General features: G+C 45.3%; 1 protein-coding gene across 3 annotated transcripts in view; it reads right to left on the bottom strand.

The window, feature by feature from the left end:
- Positions 1–845: 845 nt before the first annotated feature.
- LOC147430755 (GPCR-type G protein COLD1-like) overlaps positions 846–19965 on the bottom strand; it is a 103107-nt gene continuing 83987 nt past the window's right edge. For 2 of the 3 annotated variants that reach the window (XM_086493319.1, XM_086493321.1), the window contains 7 exons: positions 19923–19965; positions 16907–16999; positions 16752–16778; positions 16561–16647; positions 2095–2166; positions 1882–2012; positions 846–1522 (listed from right to left, as the gene is read on the bottom strand). The exon at positions 19923–19965 is cut by the window's right edge and continues 46 nt beyond it. In XM_086493319.1, coding sequence (XP_086349445.1) covers positions 1369–1522; positions 1882–2012; positions 2095–2166; positions 16561–16647; positions 16752–16778; positions 16907–16999; positions 19923–19965 — 607 coding nt within the window. In that variant the 3' untranslated portion in view covers positions 846–1368. The remainder of the gene's footprint in view (positions 1523–1881; positions 2013–2094; positions 2167–16560; positions 16648–16751; positions 16779–16906; positions 17000–19922) is intronic. The other variant, XM_086493320.1, reaches the window with a different exon arrangement.

The following is a 19965-nucleotide window of genomic DNA, read 5'->3' on the forward strand; positions in this document are numbered from 1 at the left end:
AGACTCTTATCTGTGTACAAGGACAACAATGTGTGTCGCGACAAGTAAAGAAAGGCTGATACTCATGAAACTTCCAACCCTGTTGTGGGCCATCAATACTCGGGTAGAGCTGTCAAGTCAAACAAAATAAATTCCTCAATGTTTTCATCCCCTTTGAGTTGGCTGATTCCAACAAATAAATTATTACTTGTGGACCCACATCCACGAGTAGAATCACCTATGAAGCAACACCCAAGTTCATATGATTGTCGTCGCATTCTTGCAAATTGTACACCGACAAATCACCCCTGTAGTCGGCGAATAAGGGTTCCTTCACTTCATGATTTTGAAATCTCGTTTCCAAGATAAAGCCATATATAAGGGGAGCCCCCAGTCTTCAGTCCACCCACCGTGCACCAGAGGGTCTAAGAGTAGGGTTCCCCAGGGCACGTATGGAGCCTCGTGTGGGTCATGCGGTTGGTGTTGGGACTACGTGGTGCTAGGGACACACACAGCTGGTTGGCCACCCATGATGGATTGACAACGGGACCCGAGCCTGCCTCACGGGCTGAGCTGGGCTATGAGCTGTCGGAAAGTGTGCGGTATAGCTGGGAAGGTGATCACATTGTGCACATGCCAAGGCACGACAACGGGAGACCCTGGCACGCCAACAATGACCACTACACATTGACTTCATTTGTCTTGAAGACAAGCAGGAAACAGTCTTTGATGCTATTTTCATAACACACAGCAAAAAACTCCTACCTGAACAAGTTCAGTTGCAAGGAAGCTGGCTCAAAGAAAAAAATCACATAACATTCTGTACACGGGAGTTGTATGAACCACGAGCTTCATTGGAAAGTCGACACATAAAAGCAGACCAGAAGCTGCAATATCTTCATAAATTTACACAAGTGGATGGAAAATTAAATTACGGAGATGATGTCACACTGTGTTGCAATGTTCACACGAAACTTGTTTGCACACACAAACATTGATTTTATCAAAACTGTTTAGAAGCGAGCTGGACTACTGTACATGCAAGCAAGTGTTAATATATTACAGGTAACATGTAAGAGCAAGGTACAACGATGAATACTGCGCAAGCTACACCCAACCCAAGGGTTCCCTTTCCATGTTGAATTAGCATACTGACCCGCTCGCAGCAAGCTCACTCTTCCATGCAGCCAAAGCCATCAATACTGCTCTGGAAGGACTTGAACTAAGTTGTTCCATACAGAGGAAGCTGGTCGTGCTGCTATGAAATACCCAACATGAATGCGGCGGCAATCCTCTGAATTAATTATCTGTTTTACAATGATCTGCAACCTGCTTTATATTGCCAAGCCTTCTTCCTATTTTTGGAAGTAAATGCTTTGTCACAATCAATCACTCGATAGGATGCTTGTCCGATTGACGTGATGTATACTGCACAGCAATGATTAGCAATGAGACGAATGAACTTGCCACAAAAATAGCATCAAACCACCGATGGTAGAAGTTGAACTGTATGTCTCCACCCAAAACATCTGTGATGATAAGCCTGCAAAACCATGACATTGAAAATATCTTTCTTATGAGAATTCACTTGACATTTCCTCTCATTTGAATGCAAAAATTGGCAGCCACAAAAGTGCTCGGGAAATGCAACATGCACTACAGCTAGCATAAATGCACATGGCTAATACATGTATTTATGATCATTAATGAAAGACACACTCTCTTAGCATATTATATATGCAAGAAGGCTTAAGAGTCGCCATCAAGCATGTTTTTGGCTTAGATCACTGTTTTCATTGATGATATCATGATAATGAACCTTGGTCTTAAAGAAAACCTCCCGTGTTGTAATGCAATGTGCTAGTGATCAAGGTGCCCATAATATCATGATCATGAATATACCTGTACTCATTTGCAAGGCTCTTTCTTATCAGCAAAATTGAAGAAATGAAGTACATTCCCATCACCTCTGATAACAGCAATACGACATTCGTTGATGAACCACTTCCACCACCAGATAACACATAGAACGACTGCATTTGTTTGGATAATTAGATTTCCCTTGCCAAATAAGTTATGCAAATAGCGTAGAAATCATTGTCTTGATTAAATCACCTTCATTAGGTTGTGAAGAAAGCCTCTCACGGACATTGTGATAAGCATGCCAATGAAAGCAAGTGATACATACTGCAAAAAATTGTCACCATAAGATTTGGTTTGAATGACTAAAACAGTAATCAGTCACATGAAAATCCATCCTTTTTATCCATTGGACAACTTCAAACCCAATGATGAAATGGGATGTTCATACGGTAGAACAAAAAGAGGAGAGGATAACAGCCTGTCACAATCTCGCAATATCAGTTTCTCAACTCAAATTGAGGAGAAGAATCGGTTCAAATATCCTAATCAGGAAGAAATACTACCTTCATTCACTAAATATTTGTATTCTTCAACGTGGCAACCTCCACTATGGGCCATCATGATCCCCCCCCCCCCCCCCCCCCCCCCACACACACACACACACACAAAAAAAAAAAACCACCTTCCCCTTTTTCTCCTCTCTTCGCCCCATTTTATTGAGACATCATACACCTGTTGGAATTAGGGTTGCAGAGAAATGCACACAGCTTGGAGAAGACGAAGGAACCTCAAGGCACACAATAGAGAGTGCAAGGCACACAATAGAGAGTGTGTTTCTTAGTATGCAATGGAAAGATAGGTAGTCCTAGAGTGATGGGCGTATATACAATGCACGGGGGAAAAAACCTCCTAAAGAGGGAAAAAATGCCCCGGCGGTCCTAGTGTGTTCACACACATCACTACCACATGTATATGGTAACAAATCCCCCCTGGAGTGATGCGGTGAATGAGAGCTGGCACATGAGTAAAGGGAAGTGCCATGCCCTATGGACATGATCAGTCCCCAAAGGGGAGTAAGCCCAAAGCTTTGCGGAGAGCTTCAAGCTTCTCACGAGACAATGCCTTTGTGAAAAGATCTGCAAGGTTGTCCTGTGTTGGCACATAAGCCAAGCTGATCTCTCCTGCTGAGAGCCTCTCCCTGACATAGTGGTAATGCACCTCAATGTGCTTTGTGCGAGCATGAAAAACTGGGTTCCTCGCAACTGCCAATGCGCTTTGACTGTCAGTGTAAATAGTGTTGGCAATGTCCTGTCCAACACCCAAATCAGCCATAAGGCGTCTGAGCCACACACACTCAACCGTAGCTGTGAAGACTGCCCTGTACTCAGCCTCACAACTCGAAGTGGCCACAGTAGGTTGCTCCTTGCTCAACCATGATATACATGAACTGCTAAGCATGAAACAAAAACCACTTGTGGACACTCGCATGTCAAAACAACCAGCCCAATCTGAGTCCGAAAAAGCATGTAAGTCTGGCAGCAATGACCCCCCCTTGGGATAAAACAAGCCAAGATGTAAAGTGCCACTAAGGTAGCCGAAAATCCTCTTGACAGCCTGCCAATGCTTAGACCCTGGGCTATGCATAAATCTGATGACCTGTGAGACTGCAAACTGAATATCCGGCGTCGTGTTGCGTACATAAATGAGGCAGCCAACAGCAGTTTGATAAAGAGTGACATCAGCAGGATCGCCAGCATCATGTAGACTCAACTTCAAACCTGTTTCCATGGGAGTAGCAATAGGTTTGCAATCCTCAAGTCCAAACTTACATAGCAATGTCTCTATGTAACTTTTCTGACACAAGGCAATACCACCATCACACTGCATAAACTGTATACCCAAGTAATGATGCAACAACCCCAAATCTTTCATCTTGAAAGTGATGTCTCTCATTTGGTCCAGTGATCAGCAAATCATCAACAGAAAGAACAACAATGAGAAGTACATCACCCTCACGCTTTACATACAATGTGCTTTCTGTTGGACTGTTACGAAAGCCTTGTTTGACCAAATGAGTGTCAGCTTTCTCATACCAAGCACGAGGAGATTGCTTCAACCCATACAAAGCCTTCTTACATCTGCACACTTTGTCCTCTTGTCCTTTTATGACAAAACCGCGAGGCTGCGTTACATAAACTTCCTCAAATATGTCACCATTCAAGAAAGCAGTAACAATGTCTGATTGATGTACATCCCAACCAAAATGAGCTGCCAATGCACATAGAAAACGCACAGTAGTCATACGACAAGTGGAGCAAAAGTCTCTTCATAATCTATGCCTTTTTGCTGTGCATAACCCTTTGCAACAAGTCGAGCCTTATGGCGATCGATCTCACCATCTGGCTTGCGTTTCAACTTGTAAACCCACTTCGTACCAATGGCCTTTTTGCCAGGAGGCAAATCACATAAAGTCCATGTGTCATTTTCTATAAGTGCATCATATTCTGATTGCATGGCAGCCATCCAATTTTTTGAATTCTATGCTTCATCAAAAGACAGAGGCTCCTCAACATCATGTAAACTAGACACAGCCAAAGCATAACAATCTGATGCATAAGATGCATGGCGAGAGCCTGAACGAGTACGACTAGACAAGGGTGCATCCAATTTACTGTCACGCAAAGTGTGCACCAGCCATTTTGGCATACCTCTAACCCGCTCATTTTCAGCCCTTTCCTCATCAAGTACATCATGTACATCTGCATGAGTAATAGGCTGATCTATAACATTTTCAGAAACCCCCATAGGTTGTACATTTGCCTCATTGCAAATTACATTCGTATTTCCACCACTGAAAAGAGGCAATAAAGTGTCATAAATGTCCTGTGAGCTTACATTACCATCTCTAGTACATGACAGCAAGGGCTGAACAGAATCTTCCACAAACACTACATCCCGTGACCAGAATACGTTTTGTTTTGCGGATGATACAACCTGTAACCTTTGCTTTCAGCACTATAACCAACAAAAATACATTTGACAGCCTTATCATCCAATTTTCTGCGTTGTGTTTGTGGCACCAAAGCATATGCCAAGCAACCAAAAACACGCATGTGCTCAATAGAAGGTTTTCTATCATGCCATGCTTCATATGGAGTAATAGATTGCAAAGCTTTCGTAGGACATCTGTTAAGTACATAAGTGGCACACATGATGGCCTCAAGCCAAAATGAATGCGGCAAAGCTTGACTTTTGACCATACATCGTGCCATTTCCGTCAGCGACCTGTTTTTCCTCTCAGCAACACCATTTTGCTGAGGTGTATAAGGCACTATACATTGGTGTTTTATCCCACGACTAGCCAGAAATGCATTGAATTCATGAGACATATACTCTCCCCCTCGATCGGAACGGAGGGTGCCCATAGTACATTTCGAGACATTTTCAGCCATAGCCAGAAATTCTTTGAAGCACATAAAAACTTCGGACTTCGCTTTAAGCGGAAATACCCATGCATGCCTAGAGTAATCATCAATGAAAGTCACAAAGTAAAGGTAATTGCCCAAGGACGGAGTTTGCATGGGCCCACAAACATCACTATGCACAAGCTGCAACCTGCATGTGGCCCGAACTGAACCATCCTTTGGAAACTTAGAACGCTGCATCTTACCCAAAATACAGCCTTCACAAACATGTTTGACAGGTGCTTCAAGAGGCGGCAAAGAAGCAACCATATCAGATTTCTGCAAACGCAACAAACTAGCAAAATTCAGATGACCAAAACGTGCATGCGAAAGTTTTGCATCTGAAATAGCCTTGAATCTGCAACAACATTTGCAAAATTTTGTCCACACTTGTCATACGAAGTGAGCTTATACAGCCCATGGCACAAAAGGCCAGATGCAACAATTTCATCACCAAAACTGAGATCATGAACTGTACATCTGTCATCCACAAATTTGACTACAAGTCCAAGTCTAGCAAGTGCGGATACAGACAAGAGATTCTTCTTGATCGCAGGTACATAAAGTGCATCAACAAGTGTGAAAGAACCACCATTAGCAGCAGTAAGCACAATCTTTCCAACTCCCTGAACTGGATAAGAGGCATTGTTGGCACAAGTGACTGAATTCACATGAGGGACAGACTCGAGAGAGGTAAAGAATTCACGATGTGAGGTAATGTGCTTTGTAGCACCACTGTCGAAATACCACACATGTGAATCTGCAGCAACTGACAAGCATGCATCATGGACAGCAGGATTGTAAGAGCACTCTGCGCTAAAAGCCCATCCTGCATCAACATCAGTATCACAGTCTCCTTTCACAGAAGACTCAACAATGGCTGCATTTGTAGTGGAACTGGCATTTGCAGTGGAACCACCCTCTTTCTTCTTAGCCTCTTTGGCCTTCAACTTAGCACACGACTTGATCAAGTGATCATTAGCTTTACAATAATGGCAACGCATCTTCTTTTTGCCCTTATCACCAGAATTGCCAGACGAAGTGCTGCCAACAGACGCATTGTGAACAGAAGTTTTGCCACTCGCAGCAGAACCATAAGAAGTGGCTGCATTGCTGTTACCACCCTTTCTTTGAGAAGCAATAAAAGCCTGTTCAACTGCACGCTGTCTAGTCTTGTTTTTCATGGAAAGTGACTCTTGCAACAGCAATGTGCATAATGCATCAAACTTGACAACTTCAAGATTTCCTTGGGTCATAAGTCTCCAAGTACTAGCAAAAGTCTGGTAAGAATCTGGTAAGGCATCAAGAACAGTCTGCACAAGGGAACTGTCTGAAATGACTTCACCTGCAGAAATAAGCTGCTCATTGATATCCTTGACACTAGCAAGGAAAGTGTCCATATCATCCTCCTCATGCATAATCTTCGACTCCAGCTCTTTACGTAGCAAAGCAATTTTAGCCTCATTGCGACTTGCATAAAGACCAACCAGAATATCCCAAGCCTGCTTTGCAGATTTTGCTGAATGGATGTGAGGAACAATGGTGCGCTTCGCAGACAACGCAATCAATGCATCAGCCTGCGCATCCTTTACATCCCAACAAGCTTGCTCTGCCGTAGGCAAAACAGCTCTAATAGCTGCAATGCTTGCAGCAAGACCTGCAACATCGCCTACATCCTCAGAACCAAGACGTACATCATTGTCCTACACAATATTCCCAACGCCCTTTGACACAAGAACGTGTTGCATCATTTAAGCCCACATAGGGTAATTGTCCCCATCCAACCTGTCCTCAGCAGCAAACATCTTGAACACATCTGTGTTGTTGTCAGCCATGGTGAATGCTGCACCTGATGTGAAAACTGCCCGAAAATAAGAGAAACGGAGCGGGAATAACACGTGCTATATAGCACCAAAAGTAGAAGACTATAAAGCACCTGTTATGCAGAAAACGACACTGACAGAAATTCTGCACAAAATGACGAAATTGCCTGTGCAGACCTGCTTGTAGTGGAAACGGAGGCCGAAATGAGCCCGAATCAAAAATCTAAGCAGACTAAGCTCTACGAGCACTCCCAAAATATTTATCGACCTGCGAACGCTCGCCAAACCTCACTGTAATTGGAGAAAGTGAACAGGAGTGTGCTGGAGCAGCTGGCGACTAAGCCCGGGAGGACGCAACCTGCTCTGATACCAATTGTTGGAATTAGGGTTGCAGAGAAACGCACACAGCTTGGAGAAGACGAAGGAAGCTCAAGGCACACAATAGAGAGTGTGTTTCTTAGTATGCAATGGAAAGATAGGTAGCCCTAGAGTGATGGGCGTATATACAATGCACCGGGTTTTTTCTTGTGCACTACAAGTCAATGTCAAGCTTCTCTACCACATTTCCAAAAAGGTCATAGGAGAATCTACTATGTGTGGGTGACAACAAATTGGTGGGTAGGTAGTGAAAGATGGCGGAACTACAGGAGACAAAAGTGTCCACGACAGTGAAAAGAAGTAAGTACTCGCGCGCGGGGGGGGGGGGAGGGGGGGCGATGCCCTTGGTACGATCTTCGAGGTGAATGTTCTTTCGTTCACTGATTGGTTTCTATCTCTCTCTCTCTCTCTCTCTCTCTCTCTCTCTCTCTCTCTCTCTCTCTCTCTCTCTCTCTCTCTCTCTCTCTCTCTCTCTCAGGGCGTCGCCAGATCCTTACTTTGGAGAGATTTGGCGACCACTCCAAGAGGGATTATGTAGCTTGGAGAGCAATGGCAACTTGAACGCCCGTCAGCTGGCGACGAAGAGAAAGGTAGGTCACCATAGCAGAAATGTATTCCATTCTTGGTGGATTACTTTTTAAGCAAGGCAAAGTGTGTGTGCCCGTTGATGAGGATATCCACAAGAAGATTTTGTTTCAATGTCACGATGCTTCAATCGCGGGACACCCTGGCATACACCTTACTTTGGCCTTCGTAAACCGCTACTTCTATTGGCCGCACATGAAAGCATTTGTTGCGAAATAAGTGAGAGAATGCGTGCAATGTCAGCTCGATAAAGTTGAACGTCAACGCTATGTTGGACTACTACATCGTCTACAAATTCGTGATAAGATATGGACTACCACCTCTATGAATTTTGTAGTTGGAATGCCCCAGACCAATGATAATCGTGATGCCATCTAGGTCGTTGTTGACTAACTCTCAAAAATGGCACGTTTTATTCCTACTCGCACCACCGTAAAGAGCCACGTGTTAGCTCAGCTCGTTGTGGAGCACTTATAGTATGGTTTGCCCGAGGACACTATTAGTGACCATCATCTTGAGTTCACTGGCAATTTTTGGCAAACGGTTTTCGAGAAACTGGACACCCGCTTGGCTATGTCATCCTCGGATCATCCTCAAACGGATGGACAGACCGAACATACTAGCCAAACCATGGCGGATATGCTACATGCATATTTCTCCCACCGTTAATCTAAATGGGAACGTAATCTCCCACGAATTGAATTCGCTTATAACATTACTAAGCACTCTGCTACAGGCTATAACCCGCTCATGCTTATGTATGATTATGAGCCGAAACCACCAATCGTTAATGGAATCAAGGAGATTAAGATGCACTTTGTGGCCGATGTCTTGCACAACATGCAAGAAATACTCGTAATGGCCAAGGAAAGCATAAAGATTGCCCAAGACTAGGCCACCTTTCATTCTAACCAACATCAACAACCTCGTAGCCTCGTAATCTCCCGAGGGGGGTGTTAAGGATGAGGCACATTGGGGCCTCCATAGCCTACCAAAGGAAGGGCTTGGCCTCCTCATTGTTGAAGGCTCAAGAGTCGAGCCTTCAGCTTTCAAGACCCGAGTGCCAAGGCCCAAGAGCCTCTAACCTCTCAAGTCCCAAGTGCTTGGTGTCCTTTCAAAGTGTTGTTAGCTCTATGAGACATACGTGTAGCTCAAAAAAATTCGGAAAAAAAAATGATTTTTATTTCTCTCGTTTTGGGCACCAACCCTGTTCCCTAACTTTTGCCGTCCCAACCCCTATCCTGTTCTCCCTTCACATTCCCCATACCATGTTTCTATAGAAAAAAGGTCTTCGCTTGAGACAGCCACTCTAGAATAAGCCTATACCATCAACACATCAACATATGGCCTCCTAAAAATTTAATTTTTCCCGATGATCATTAAAAAACAGTTTATGACAGTGATCCCAGCTCCTCAAAGAAGCCACTCATAGTTCTCGCTCGCTCTCTCTGTTAACACCCACCACCCCACACGAGAATTGATGGAAATGAAAAGTACTTACCATAAACTCCCACCACCAGCTTGTATGTGCCCCCTTGCCCAATTCCGACTCACCTCCTAGCCATAGAGCCTAAAAGCCAAAAAGCTACCCCGCCCTAGTTTTGTCACCTCAAAGGTTGGTGTCCCACGCCAGCAGCCCACACCCAAGCGTGGATGTCAAGGCAAGCACTGTCAAGGGTTTGTAGTCCAAGTGTGGTGATCACACAAGATAGCTCACAAATGCACCTAGCGTCATATTTTTAGGACTCCTTAACCGGCCTTCTTGACCTCCCTTCAACTAAGCGTGTGTTCACACATAGCTGGTTCACACTCGCCAGACACTGCTAAGGAGCCCATCCTGATCTCTAGAGACGTAAGAACAAATTAGTACCTTATCATCTCGTGATTGATTGCACTAGAGGACAACGGCAAACACAGAACTGGTCGCAAGAGACCAACTCTTCTCAGCCGTTGAAGACTCAAGTAGAGTTCTGCCCAACAGTAGGATGCTTGCGAGAGCATGCTATCAGAGGGGATGGGGCACTGTGTCAATACTTTCATTTTACACCTTCCTGGGGGACGAGCCCGACCTTTCTTGGTCCAAAGGGAGCTCCTATGACTAGATCATGGGTTCTCTTGGACGGAGGAGACTGCCATATAGGAGCAGGAGCTCGTGCAGGCCAACAATTTTACAAATTTTGAACAGTTCTCACACTTGTATGAGAGCTATATTAGTGATGCCTTGTGAAAGTTGGCTTAGTCAAAGAGATCTTCATCATGGTACCTTCCCTTTCATAGTGGAGAAAAAGACCAAAGTGGATTCTTTCCACCACTCTTACGGTTTGATTATGCAAGGGATCTGCATCCTATCTTGGGATACCACGATAAGTATGGTAAGGAAAAAAAGTTAAAAAAACGTTGTACAGTATGGGTAATCACTAATAGTACGAAAAATTCATTAAATATTGAATACAAATAGAAGTACATGTCCACTTATGCGTGCTTGCATACATGTAAATGCATGTACACATATATACATACATTGGGATAACCAATCTACCACACTCGGGTGATAGATTGGCAAAGAATCAAAGGCACACACACACATGAGAAGACAAATTTTTAAGCTCGTCAGAACAATCCCAAGAGAACTCAAAGATCTATCTGCCTAGTGTTGAACTCAAGGCCTATTATTCAAGCACGAGAGAGAGAGAGAGAGAGAGAGAGAGAGAGAGAGAGAGAGAGAGAGAAGAGATGAAATGAAATGTTATATTAACGTCTTCAAAAGGCCAAAATGACCTATGAGACCAAAAAATTACAAGTGGTGAATCTGATATCATGTGTGAGTACAAAACTAAAAGAACTAAACTAACTAAGAACTAAACACTAGAACAGTGAGGAAGGAAATAAATTTGAAGCTGATTCGGGATTGAGACGAGATACAAGGGGGGAGGGATTGGTGGGTTCAAATGAAATCCCTCATCGGTCGCTGTCGAATCTCATCAACCTCCTCCATGGTCAGTACTCTAGTTGGGCGTCTTGCATGTCCAGCTAGAGTGATTTGTATCTTCTGTTGCAGCCTTCGTCGATGGTAAGAGACCCCCCGAGGTCGTGGGCATCTGGATGTGCCTAGCTCAGTGGCTCGATCAAGTAGTGTACCTCTGGTATCGGTGGGCTCTGAGATCTGTTGTACTGACTGCTCCTCTGGCTTTCCCCTGGCTGGTGTAAAGAAATCTGTGATCCGTCTTTGAAACTGTCTTTCCCCTGATGTCCTCAGCAAGCTCTCCCTAAGTCTACCCAACTCTAGTAGGAACAATCCGAGACACCTCTGATCCTTGTATCTCATGACTCTAGAAAAAGGTCCGAAGCCTTCTCTGAACAAGCAGTGGAAGCGGCCGCGTATCTCATAGTACGTCGGGCAATGACATGTGTAGTGTAGCTCTGTCTCTGGCTCTAAGTTACATAGGTGACATATCCTGGCCCCTGCCGACACCCCTCGAAATCGGCCAGTCTCGATCTGGAGCTGACGTGAGGATGTGCGTATCTGCCCAATAGCGCACCTTATCCCATGAGATAAGTGCGTATCCATGTATGCAGGCCTAGTCACAAAACCGTCCTCCGTGAGTTGGAGAAGATGCTCTGTGTAGAAGGCCATCTTCGTGCCCCACTCCTGTGTTGGCTGTATCCATGTGCTCCTGTATCTAGCTGAATCAGATCCTAGCGTATGAGTTTGGTGATCTCTGTCCGTGTGAGAGACAGGGAGGGTGCATCTAGGGAGTATTGAAACGGAGGCAATCTATCCATGTTTAAACCATGCGACTGAAACCATGCTGTCATCTGTCCATACCAACATGCTGTATCGCCTTCTAGAGCTAGTTGTCGAGATGACTCCAAGGCGAGCCGAGCGTATCTGTCCCTGGGGAGATTGCATAGACCGTGCAGAAGGATACTGATCTAGTCAATGCCTCCACCACGAGAGGGGGGGGGGGGGGGGGGGGAGGGCTGCTAGCTCGGCTTGGATAATCTCATGTGGCACTGAGGCCTTAGCCTGGATCATCTGAGCGATCATAGAGACCAGAGGCCTCTCCATACATCTCCATCCATTTGTGTTGCCAAATCTCCCATGGTGGTCTACTGAGGGTCCCCATACCTGAACTGAACTCCATACAGCATAGCTGGAGTCACTAGAGTGCCAAAAAGCCAGAGCTTTGTTCACGGTTCCTGAAACTGAACCTGCGAACACATCCTCTCCAGTCCTCCCAAAGCTGCATATGCTCTCGTCAGTCTGGTCTCTCATGCTCTTCGTCGTGAAAACACCGGTGCAGCGAAGACTACCCCCAAAGCTGCATATGCTCTCGTCAGTCTGGTCTCTCATGCTCTTCGTAGTGAAAACACCCGTGCAGCGAAGACTACCCCCAAAGCTGCATATGCTCTCGTCAGTCTGGTCTCTCATGCTCTTCGTAGTGAAAACACTGGTGCAGCGAAGACTACCCCCAGATAAGTATACGCATCTGTGTACTCCACAGTCTCCTGGCCATACGTAAAAATGGGCGCTAACCTCCTGACCCATTGTGGTGTGGTGTTGAACACCATAACCTTGGTTTTCCCCAGGTTGACAAACAATCCACTATCACGAGCAAATGCATGCAAAAGCATCCAAATGACGTTGCATCCCCTCTGGAGAGTCGGAAATCAGCACAATATCATCAACATATAGTAACAACGGAATCCATTTCCCTGCTAGCTGAGGCCCCCTATCTCCCTGACGCTCTACATAGTCCGAAAACTCATCCACATACATCCCAAAAAGAGTCGGGGATAGGGGGCATCCCTGCTTTACTCCAATAGTGGAGAGGACCATGTCAGGCATTCCCTCAGTGGTGCGCACCTGCCCCATCATTGTCCTGTAGTGAGCCAAAATCCCCCATATCAGCTCTATAGGCACACCCATGTCTTGTAATCTGCGTATAAGTCTAGCTCTCGGCACTGTATCAAAAGCTTTGCAGAAATCCACAAAGCTACAATAGATCCTCTTGCCATGGTGTCTACCCTCCTCAATAATAGCTGAGTGTCAGAATCTGGTCAAGAGTGGAGAAACCTCTCCTAAAACCTGCTTGCCCGGGTGATCTTATGCCTTCTCGTTCTGCCTATCTACTCAGTTCCTACTCAAGAATGGATGCATATAGCCTAGCTAATGTGTGACCAACCATGATGGTGCGATAATTCCCAGGAATCACGGGATCCCCTGACTTGAAAATAGGCACAATCGTGGACATACTCCAAGTCTCAGGGAAGCCTTCATACATGGCTCGATTAAACATCATAGCCAGGAGCTCTGCAAGCATATCTCTGGCATGGATGAAGTGCTCTACTACCAGCCCATCATGATCATGTGCTCTCCTTGTCTTCATCCTGTCAATGGCTTTCCTTACCCTCTCGGCAGTAAAGAAAGAACACGTCTCCGAGCATGTGTCTAGTGGGTCCGGCAGAGGTGGTTGTCCTGAAGCTGTCTAGAGAGATGTGGCATATTCCCCCCATGTCTCAGGGGAGGTGACCACTGGTGGTGGTGAATGTTCGTGGAATAGCCTCCATGCTTCACCTGAGTCCTGACTTATAAATAGCTGATACAGACCCTGCTCTAGCTGGGATAGATAAGTCCTTTTCTTTCGTCCCACTAGGCGGCGAAAGATAATCCGTGACTGTCTATGTGTGGTAATACCCATGAGCACTTCCCTCTGTAATCTGATCCTCATCTCTCTACGCTCCTCATCGTACCAACTGTTCTGGGACATGCTCCCAAATCGTCTCCGTGTAGGCTGGCTGTGGGGGTATGCTTCTGATGCTGCATCATGGAGCGTCTCTGTCAGTATATCTGAGTGAGTTCATCTAGTGGCCATCCTGGCTCCTAGGTGCAAAGTTTCCTATATATCTCATCCATATACACAAAGTCCGTCTTCCTAATGAAGGTATACCGAATGTGTGTGGGGGCCTCTCTTAATGGAGTTGTGCTAAACTGAAACGTCAGGGTGATGATCAACTGCTACTCCAACTGGCCTAGTGCCCACCATGAAATCCTGAAAGAATGGAATGAGACCTTGTTGGGCCATGACATAATCCATTGTGCTGGCACCATGTCGGTGTGGAAAGCAAGTAAAACCTCCAGCTGTCGAAAATATTTGTAGGCCATTCAAAATGGCCAATCTATGTGCGGTTCCCATATCTATCAAGTATCTACTATACTCAGTAAATTCCTCATCTTGTGATAATCTACATAGACCCATCTCTGTAGCAGCCAGCTCCCTAAGCATCTCCTCGGAAGTATCATAAAATATTGTCTGGTGGTGAGCACTCCTAGCATTGAAATCCCCTAGTATGATAATGTCACCGTCCTTAGAAAACTCCCATATGTCATTACATAGGGGGATTGTTCTCTAGGTGATGCATATACTAACGTACTAGGAGGAAAGTAACAGATAGCAATGTAGAGGTATCTGCCCGTCTCTGCCCTGAGCCTCACCCACATGTACCTAGCATGCTCATCCTTGCGCGCTATATATATCAATGGCTGCAACTCCTCCCTGAATAGAACTGCCACTCCCCCTAAGCCTCGTCCTTGATGCTCCGATCTGGTCTCCTGTCTGCAGGTTGTCTCCCATCTATAGCCGCTCACCTGTGGCATGGATTGCCCAAGGGCTTGATGCATCTCAGAGTAGAAGATGATGTCTCTCCCTGTGAAGCTCTCCTCAAAGGCCCCTATATCAAGACGAAGTGATCCGTTATAATTCCAGGTTGCCATCTTTAGTGTGGTCCCCTAGGTCTCGCATCGTCGTGCGGGACGTCGCTCCAATATCACCACCTTTCCATCCCTGTAAAAAGCAATCTTCCCCTTTTCCCTTGTTGCTCTAATTTCCGGCATTACTTCTTGCATATGAGCAATCTGCGAGAGGGTGAGGTCATCTCCAAGAAAGATGCCAGTCTTTTTTAGGGTCGGTCTCTTCTTCAGGAAGTTCTTCTTCGCTTCCGTGGAGGGGAAGCGGAGAATGAGTGCCCTTTCCTTCGAGGTTTCTCCGTTGCTCCCGCTTTTCTTAGTGCCCACTCTCCAGGCCCTTGTATGCGTCTGCTCGTTGACCCCCACCAGAGTCATGAGTTCTTTCACCTCTTTATCCACATTATCTTGGTCTTTCAGGCCACATATCCTTACGTGTAAGGCCCGCACACGTCTCCTTTGCTCCTCTTCTAGTGTCAAATTGATGATGGTTGGTGTGGGGGTGGGGGTTATTTCCTTGCCTTTCCCTTTCTTGACAATCTCGATCCATTTTTCTGCCTTTTCAGCTTTTTGTTGGGTCTTTGTGATGACATCTACCCACGAGGTCATCATTTCTTTTTGTTGCTCCCCACCTTCTTTGATGGACCGCACTTGTTCCTTAATCGTGTTAAGCTCGTCAATTCCTGAAGGTTGAAGCTCTCCCTCTTCAAGGACATAAGGCAATCGCACCTCTGCGAGCTCTTTCTTGAGTAGTGCAATTTCTTCATCTTGAGCCTTCACGCGATTCTCGAGTGTATGTGTCGTGCTTTCCTGTGCTGTCACGCACGCGACGAGAATGTTGATAGTACCTAAGAGGTGGCGGTCGATCTGGCTGATGGACTCGCTCAGCTCTTCTTTGCATTTTTGGATGGCATCCTCCATCGGGTCATCCTTGCCATTCTGCTTCCTCATGGTCGAAGGGCCGCCACCGGGGGGGGGGGGAGAGAGAGAGAGAGAGAGAGAGAGAGAGAGAGAGAGAGAGAGAGAGAGAGAGAGAGACGAGTGAAGCTCTCTCTCTCTCTACGCGACTAGGCTTTCTCTCTCTACGCGCGGATTTATTTTTTTTAACCCTCTCTCTCTACGCTCGCAAACTTTCTCTCTACGCTTCTCACCTCTCTCTCTCTCTCTCTCTCTACGCTTGGAAAGACCAACTTTCTCTCTCTGCCCTCTTTCTCTCTCTACACAACATTTTCTCTCTTTCTCTCTCTACGCTCTTTTTACTTCTCTCTCTATGCCTCTTCCTTCCACTCTCTCTCTACGCTTGGACAGCAAAAAAAAAAGGGGAAGCGCAACAGCAAGGGGAACGGGGCAGGGCAGCAGGGGTTATCACAGCCCGAGGCGACCGGGGGAGCAGGGGCGGCAGGGCCAGCAGGGGGGTAGCGGAGGCAGGGGAGCAGGGGCGGCAACAGGTGCAGGGCAGCAGGGTAGGTACGCAGCAGGGCGAGAGAGAGAGAGAGAGAGAGAGAGAGAGAGAGAGAGAGAGAGAGAGAGAGAGAGAGAGAGAGCGAGCAGGGCAGGGAGCGCGTGGGAGCAGGGGGGTACCGGAAGCAGGAGAGCAGGGGCGGCAGCGGGTGCAGGGCGGGTACGCAGCAGGGAGAGCAGGGCGAGTGGGAGCAGGAGAGGGAGAGAGAGAGGTGATTTTCTGTGTAAACACATTCAAGAAATGCAACAAATGAGACATTACCTGAGACCATAAAGCAACATTTATGCCAATGTGGAAAAAATTCAGGAAGAAGCCTAGCGTTTGTGTGACCGGATCTAAAGAGTTTGACTGCAGCAAGAGTTAATCAAAGAAACATAGAGCACAATTAGAGACCCTGTCAAGCTCAACATAGAACATATTGATATTATAATAGATACTTTTCCAAACCCTACCTCTTTGAAGATAACACTCTGCATTGACTGTTTTCAAAACAAAGCAAGTTACAGGTGGCTAATTAGAGAATAATGCGTGAAAGAAGGATATTAAGCATAAAAGAACGGGTACAATAAGAGCTGGTAAATACGTTTTCAACATGGATAAAACATACCTTCAACATCTTATAGATACAATAAATTGAGAAAACATAGCCTACTAAATTCTTCATGTGTCCTCTCCAAGTTCTTGAATAAGCCGCTGCTTCCTAAAGAAAAAATTTATAAAAAAAAGATCTAATAAACATTTGCATAAAACAACTGTCTCATAATGAGCAGTGACAATGTTTTTTTATAATTCAAGATGAATTCAATGATTGTGAGCCACTTATGGTGTCCTATCATGCGCTAATATAAGGTAAGATTGTGGAAGCATCGACAACAGCAGTAATATGAGAAGATACATCTCACAGGCATGGTCTTTAATAGCACTAACCTTGAACATGTTGGGATAAGCCCAACTAGGGTTGTATGCATGACCATTTCAACACCACAGGCAAAACTATGCCTAAGTCAACTACAAGATCAGATCCTTCTTGACTTTGTCCCATTGTATTCTCCTAGCTTTGCTTTGTAAAGCAAATTTAAGGCTCACATTTCACTAATAAAATGGATCGTGCACGCTCTATTCACTCATTCTATTCTTACAATTCGACCACCCACTCTTGATGCACTCCATATTAGCTGGTACCATAGTGTTGTTCTCACAGCAATTCAAATCTGTTACTTTGTACTTTATTGATCGGATAATACTATTACCATTACATCAGCATCCGTAGAACCGCCTCTCTTGCTTAGTCTACAGCCACCTATTTCATCATTTACAACATGGTAGTCTTGTAATAGACTTGGACACCCCAAGCCAAAGATCTACAGCAACACGTGATAAAACTGCAAACAACTAAACTAAATGTGAACCGGGGGGGGAAGAGAGACAGAGAGAGAGAGAGAGAGAGCGGCGGGGTTCCGCTTCCACATGCACTGGCCCCAAAGACTCGGGTGCTCTCTCCGTAGTGCTCCCAAGCTAATCTGCGAAAGAGAGAGGCCCTAGCACACTTATAAAGGCCCTGGCCAAAAGCATACACAATTGACGAGCATCCGTACAACCCTACAACGTCAACACTTTTTATGCAATTTGGACTCCTTGCTTTACTTTTTATGGGTTAAGCCCCTCGCCTAGGTTCTGGTAAGTTAGGGGGGGTTAAGGTTGAAACCTAACCCCTTTTGGCCCCTCGGCTAGAATCTGCGAGTTGGAAGCTATGCCACGTCACAAACTTATGACAAATCCCCCTCTTGGAAGAATTATAATTGCCCTCAATTACGCTTGCAAAACAGACAAAGGACAAAAACTAGCTCAATAGACACTAAGTACTGGAGTACTAGACTGCACACATCCAGCACTTGCACAAAGACAACAGTCACTAACATTCACATCATTATCCCCGTCAAGATCTTAGATAAGAATTATGCTCATTGTAACTTAATTAGCAATCACATGAAGACCGCGTTGATCTTTTCACAGATGTCTTGGTCTAGTAAATCTCATTATTATCACATTCACATCGTTCGTCAGGTGACTCGTTTCATCTTTTCAACACCTACTCAAACAATACACAAATGAGAGAGCATGCGTAGCATTCAATTTACGAATTCCCATTTCAAACGTCCATTTTTTATTAAGTCATTCAGCAAAACACTATCAACCTGTCAATATCTCCAAAATCTCGAAAAAAAATCACTAACTTTATTCCCATCAAGGTAACATGTGACAAAGGAGTGGAGTGGCTTCCCTCTTGCACAATCTGCACAATGCCAGAGTCAACCTGTTGGTTTATCGATAACTTTCGGAATAGTCGGTGCTAAAACAAAAGCCCCAAGGTAAAGCTCTAGTATCTAAAGAGAATCCCCTAAGTCCTTCTCCTCCATCCACTTGGCATCAAGAGCCAAGGAATTCTTGAACTTGGACAAATATCTGTCAATCAGCTTACCTTTCACTTTCCTTTGCTTATGCGCTAGTACTTGTTCTGGAATGAGAATCTGTCACAAGACGGGTACCAATGTTGTTACATATCTTAGGCATCAGAAGTTCAAAGGTGCTCAAGCAAGGTGCCCGGGTCTCTATCCCTTCTGCGTCTTTGGGAGCCATCTCTCTACCATTGTTTAAACCATAGGGACCCACTCCATCAGCAATCCCCCTATGGTTTTTGTCTTGCTCGCGGACCTATCACCTCTATACACAGCCAAACAAGGGGCCCTGCAAGACAGGCCAGACCCATCAAGGCTATTCATTGGTAGCAGATCTGGTCATTCTGTAGCTCAACTTGAGTTTTGAGCTGGATATTCTCAGTAATATGTCTCCCCCTGTCCTCCTTGGGGAGCCATAAGGTCACCTCCACCATGACCCCAATTCAGATAAGCGAAGAAACCTCTCTACAAGTGCTTTGACCAGGTTTTTGCAGATCAGTTTTAAGCCATTGCATAGGCTCGCTTAGACCTATGCCAAAGAAATGTCGCCAAAGCCAGAAGTGGATAGATCTAGTAGAACAGCCTCAGAAGTAGTCTCAGTAGTAGTCTCAGTGACAACCTTGTTTGTCTTCACCCACATCAGTCTTAGAAAGCATTTCTTCCCAGCAGTCTTGGTGCTATCATGTAGTAGGAGTTTGGAGCATTACAAGAGCGTGGTGTGCCGGTTACAAAGTCATCTACGGGTGGATCTCCATAAAAGATACTCGAGAATCGGGGAGAGGGGCCCTAGAGAGGGTTGGAAGGGACCAAATTGTCGTGTCAACAGCTCTCCTTCTCTCTTATTAGTGTTAAGCTAGCCTTCATCTCTATCTTCTCCGTCAGCGTGGGTTGAAAAACATTATTTGATTACCTAAGAATGATATTTTTTTTAGTGAGAAACCAACATGCATAATGTACGACACTTATCCCAGAGAAGCAAGATGTGCAATAACCAAAGAAGCCCAAATGCCTAAATGATTTTGATGCAGCAAAGAATAGAAGGTGGAAATTGTACATTTACTGATCAGTGAGTAGCAACATGCCCAATATTGCTTTGCACTCTCTCAGCATGGCCCCAGCATAAATGCTCAATCTCAGATAAGCCATGACTGGATTTCCAGAGCATACCTTTGCCTGCCGTAACTCGTAAACCTCTAAAAATAATTGCCGG

The sequence above is a fragment of the Adiantum capillus-veneris genome, chromosome 21 (assembly GCF_014529385.1).
Source record: "Adiantum capillus-veneris isolate H3 chromosome 21, ASM1452938v2, whole genome shotgun sequence".
Classification (NCBI taxonomy): Eukaryota; Viridiplantae; Streptophyta; class Polypodiopsida; order Polypodiales; family Pteridaceae; genus Adiantum; species Adiantum capillus-veneris.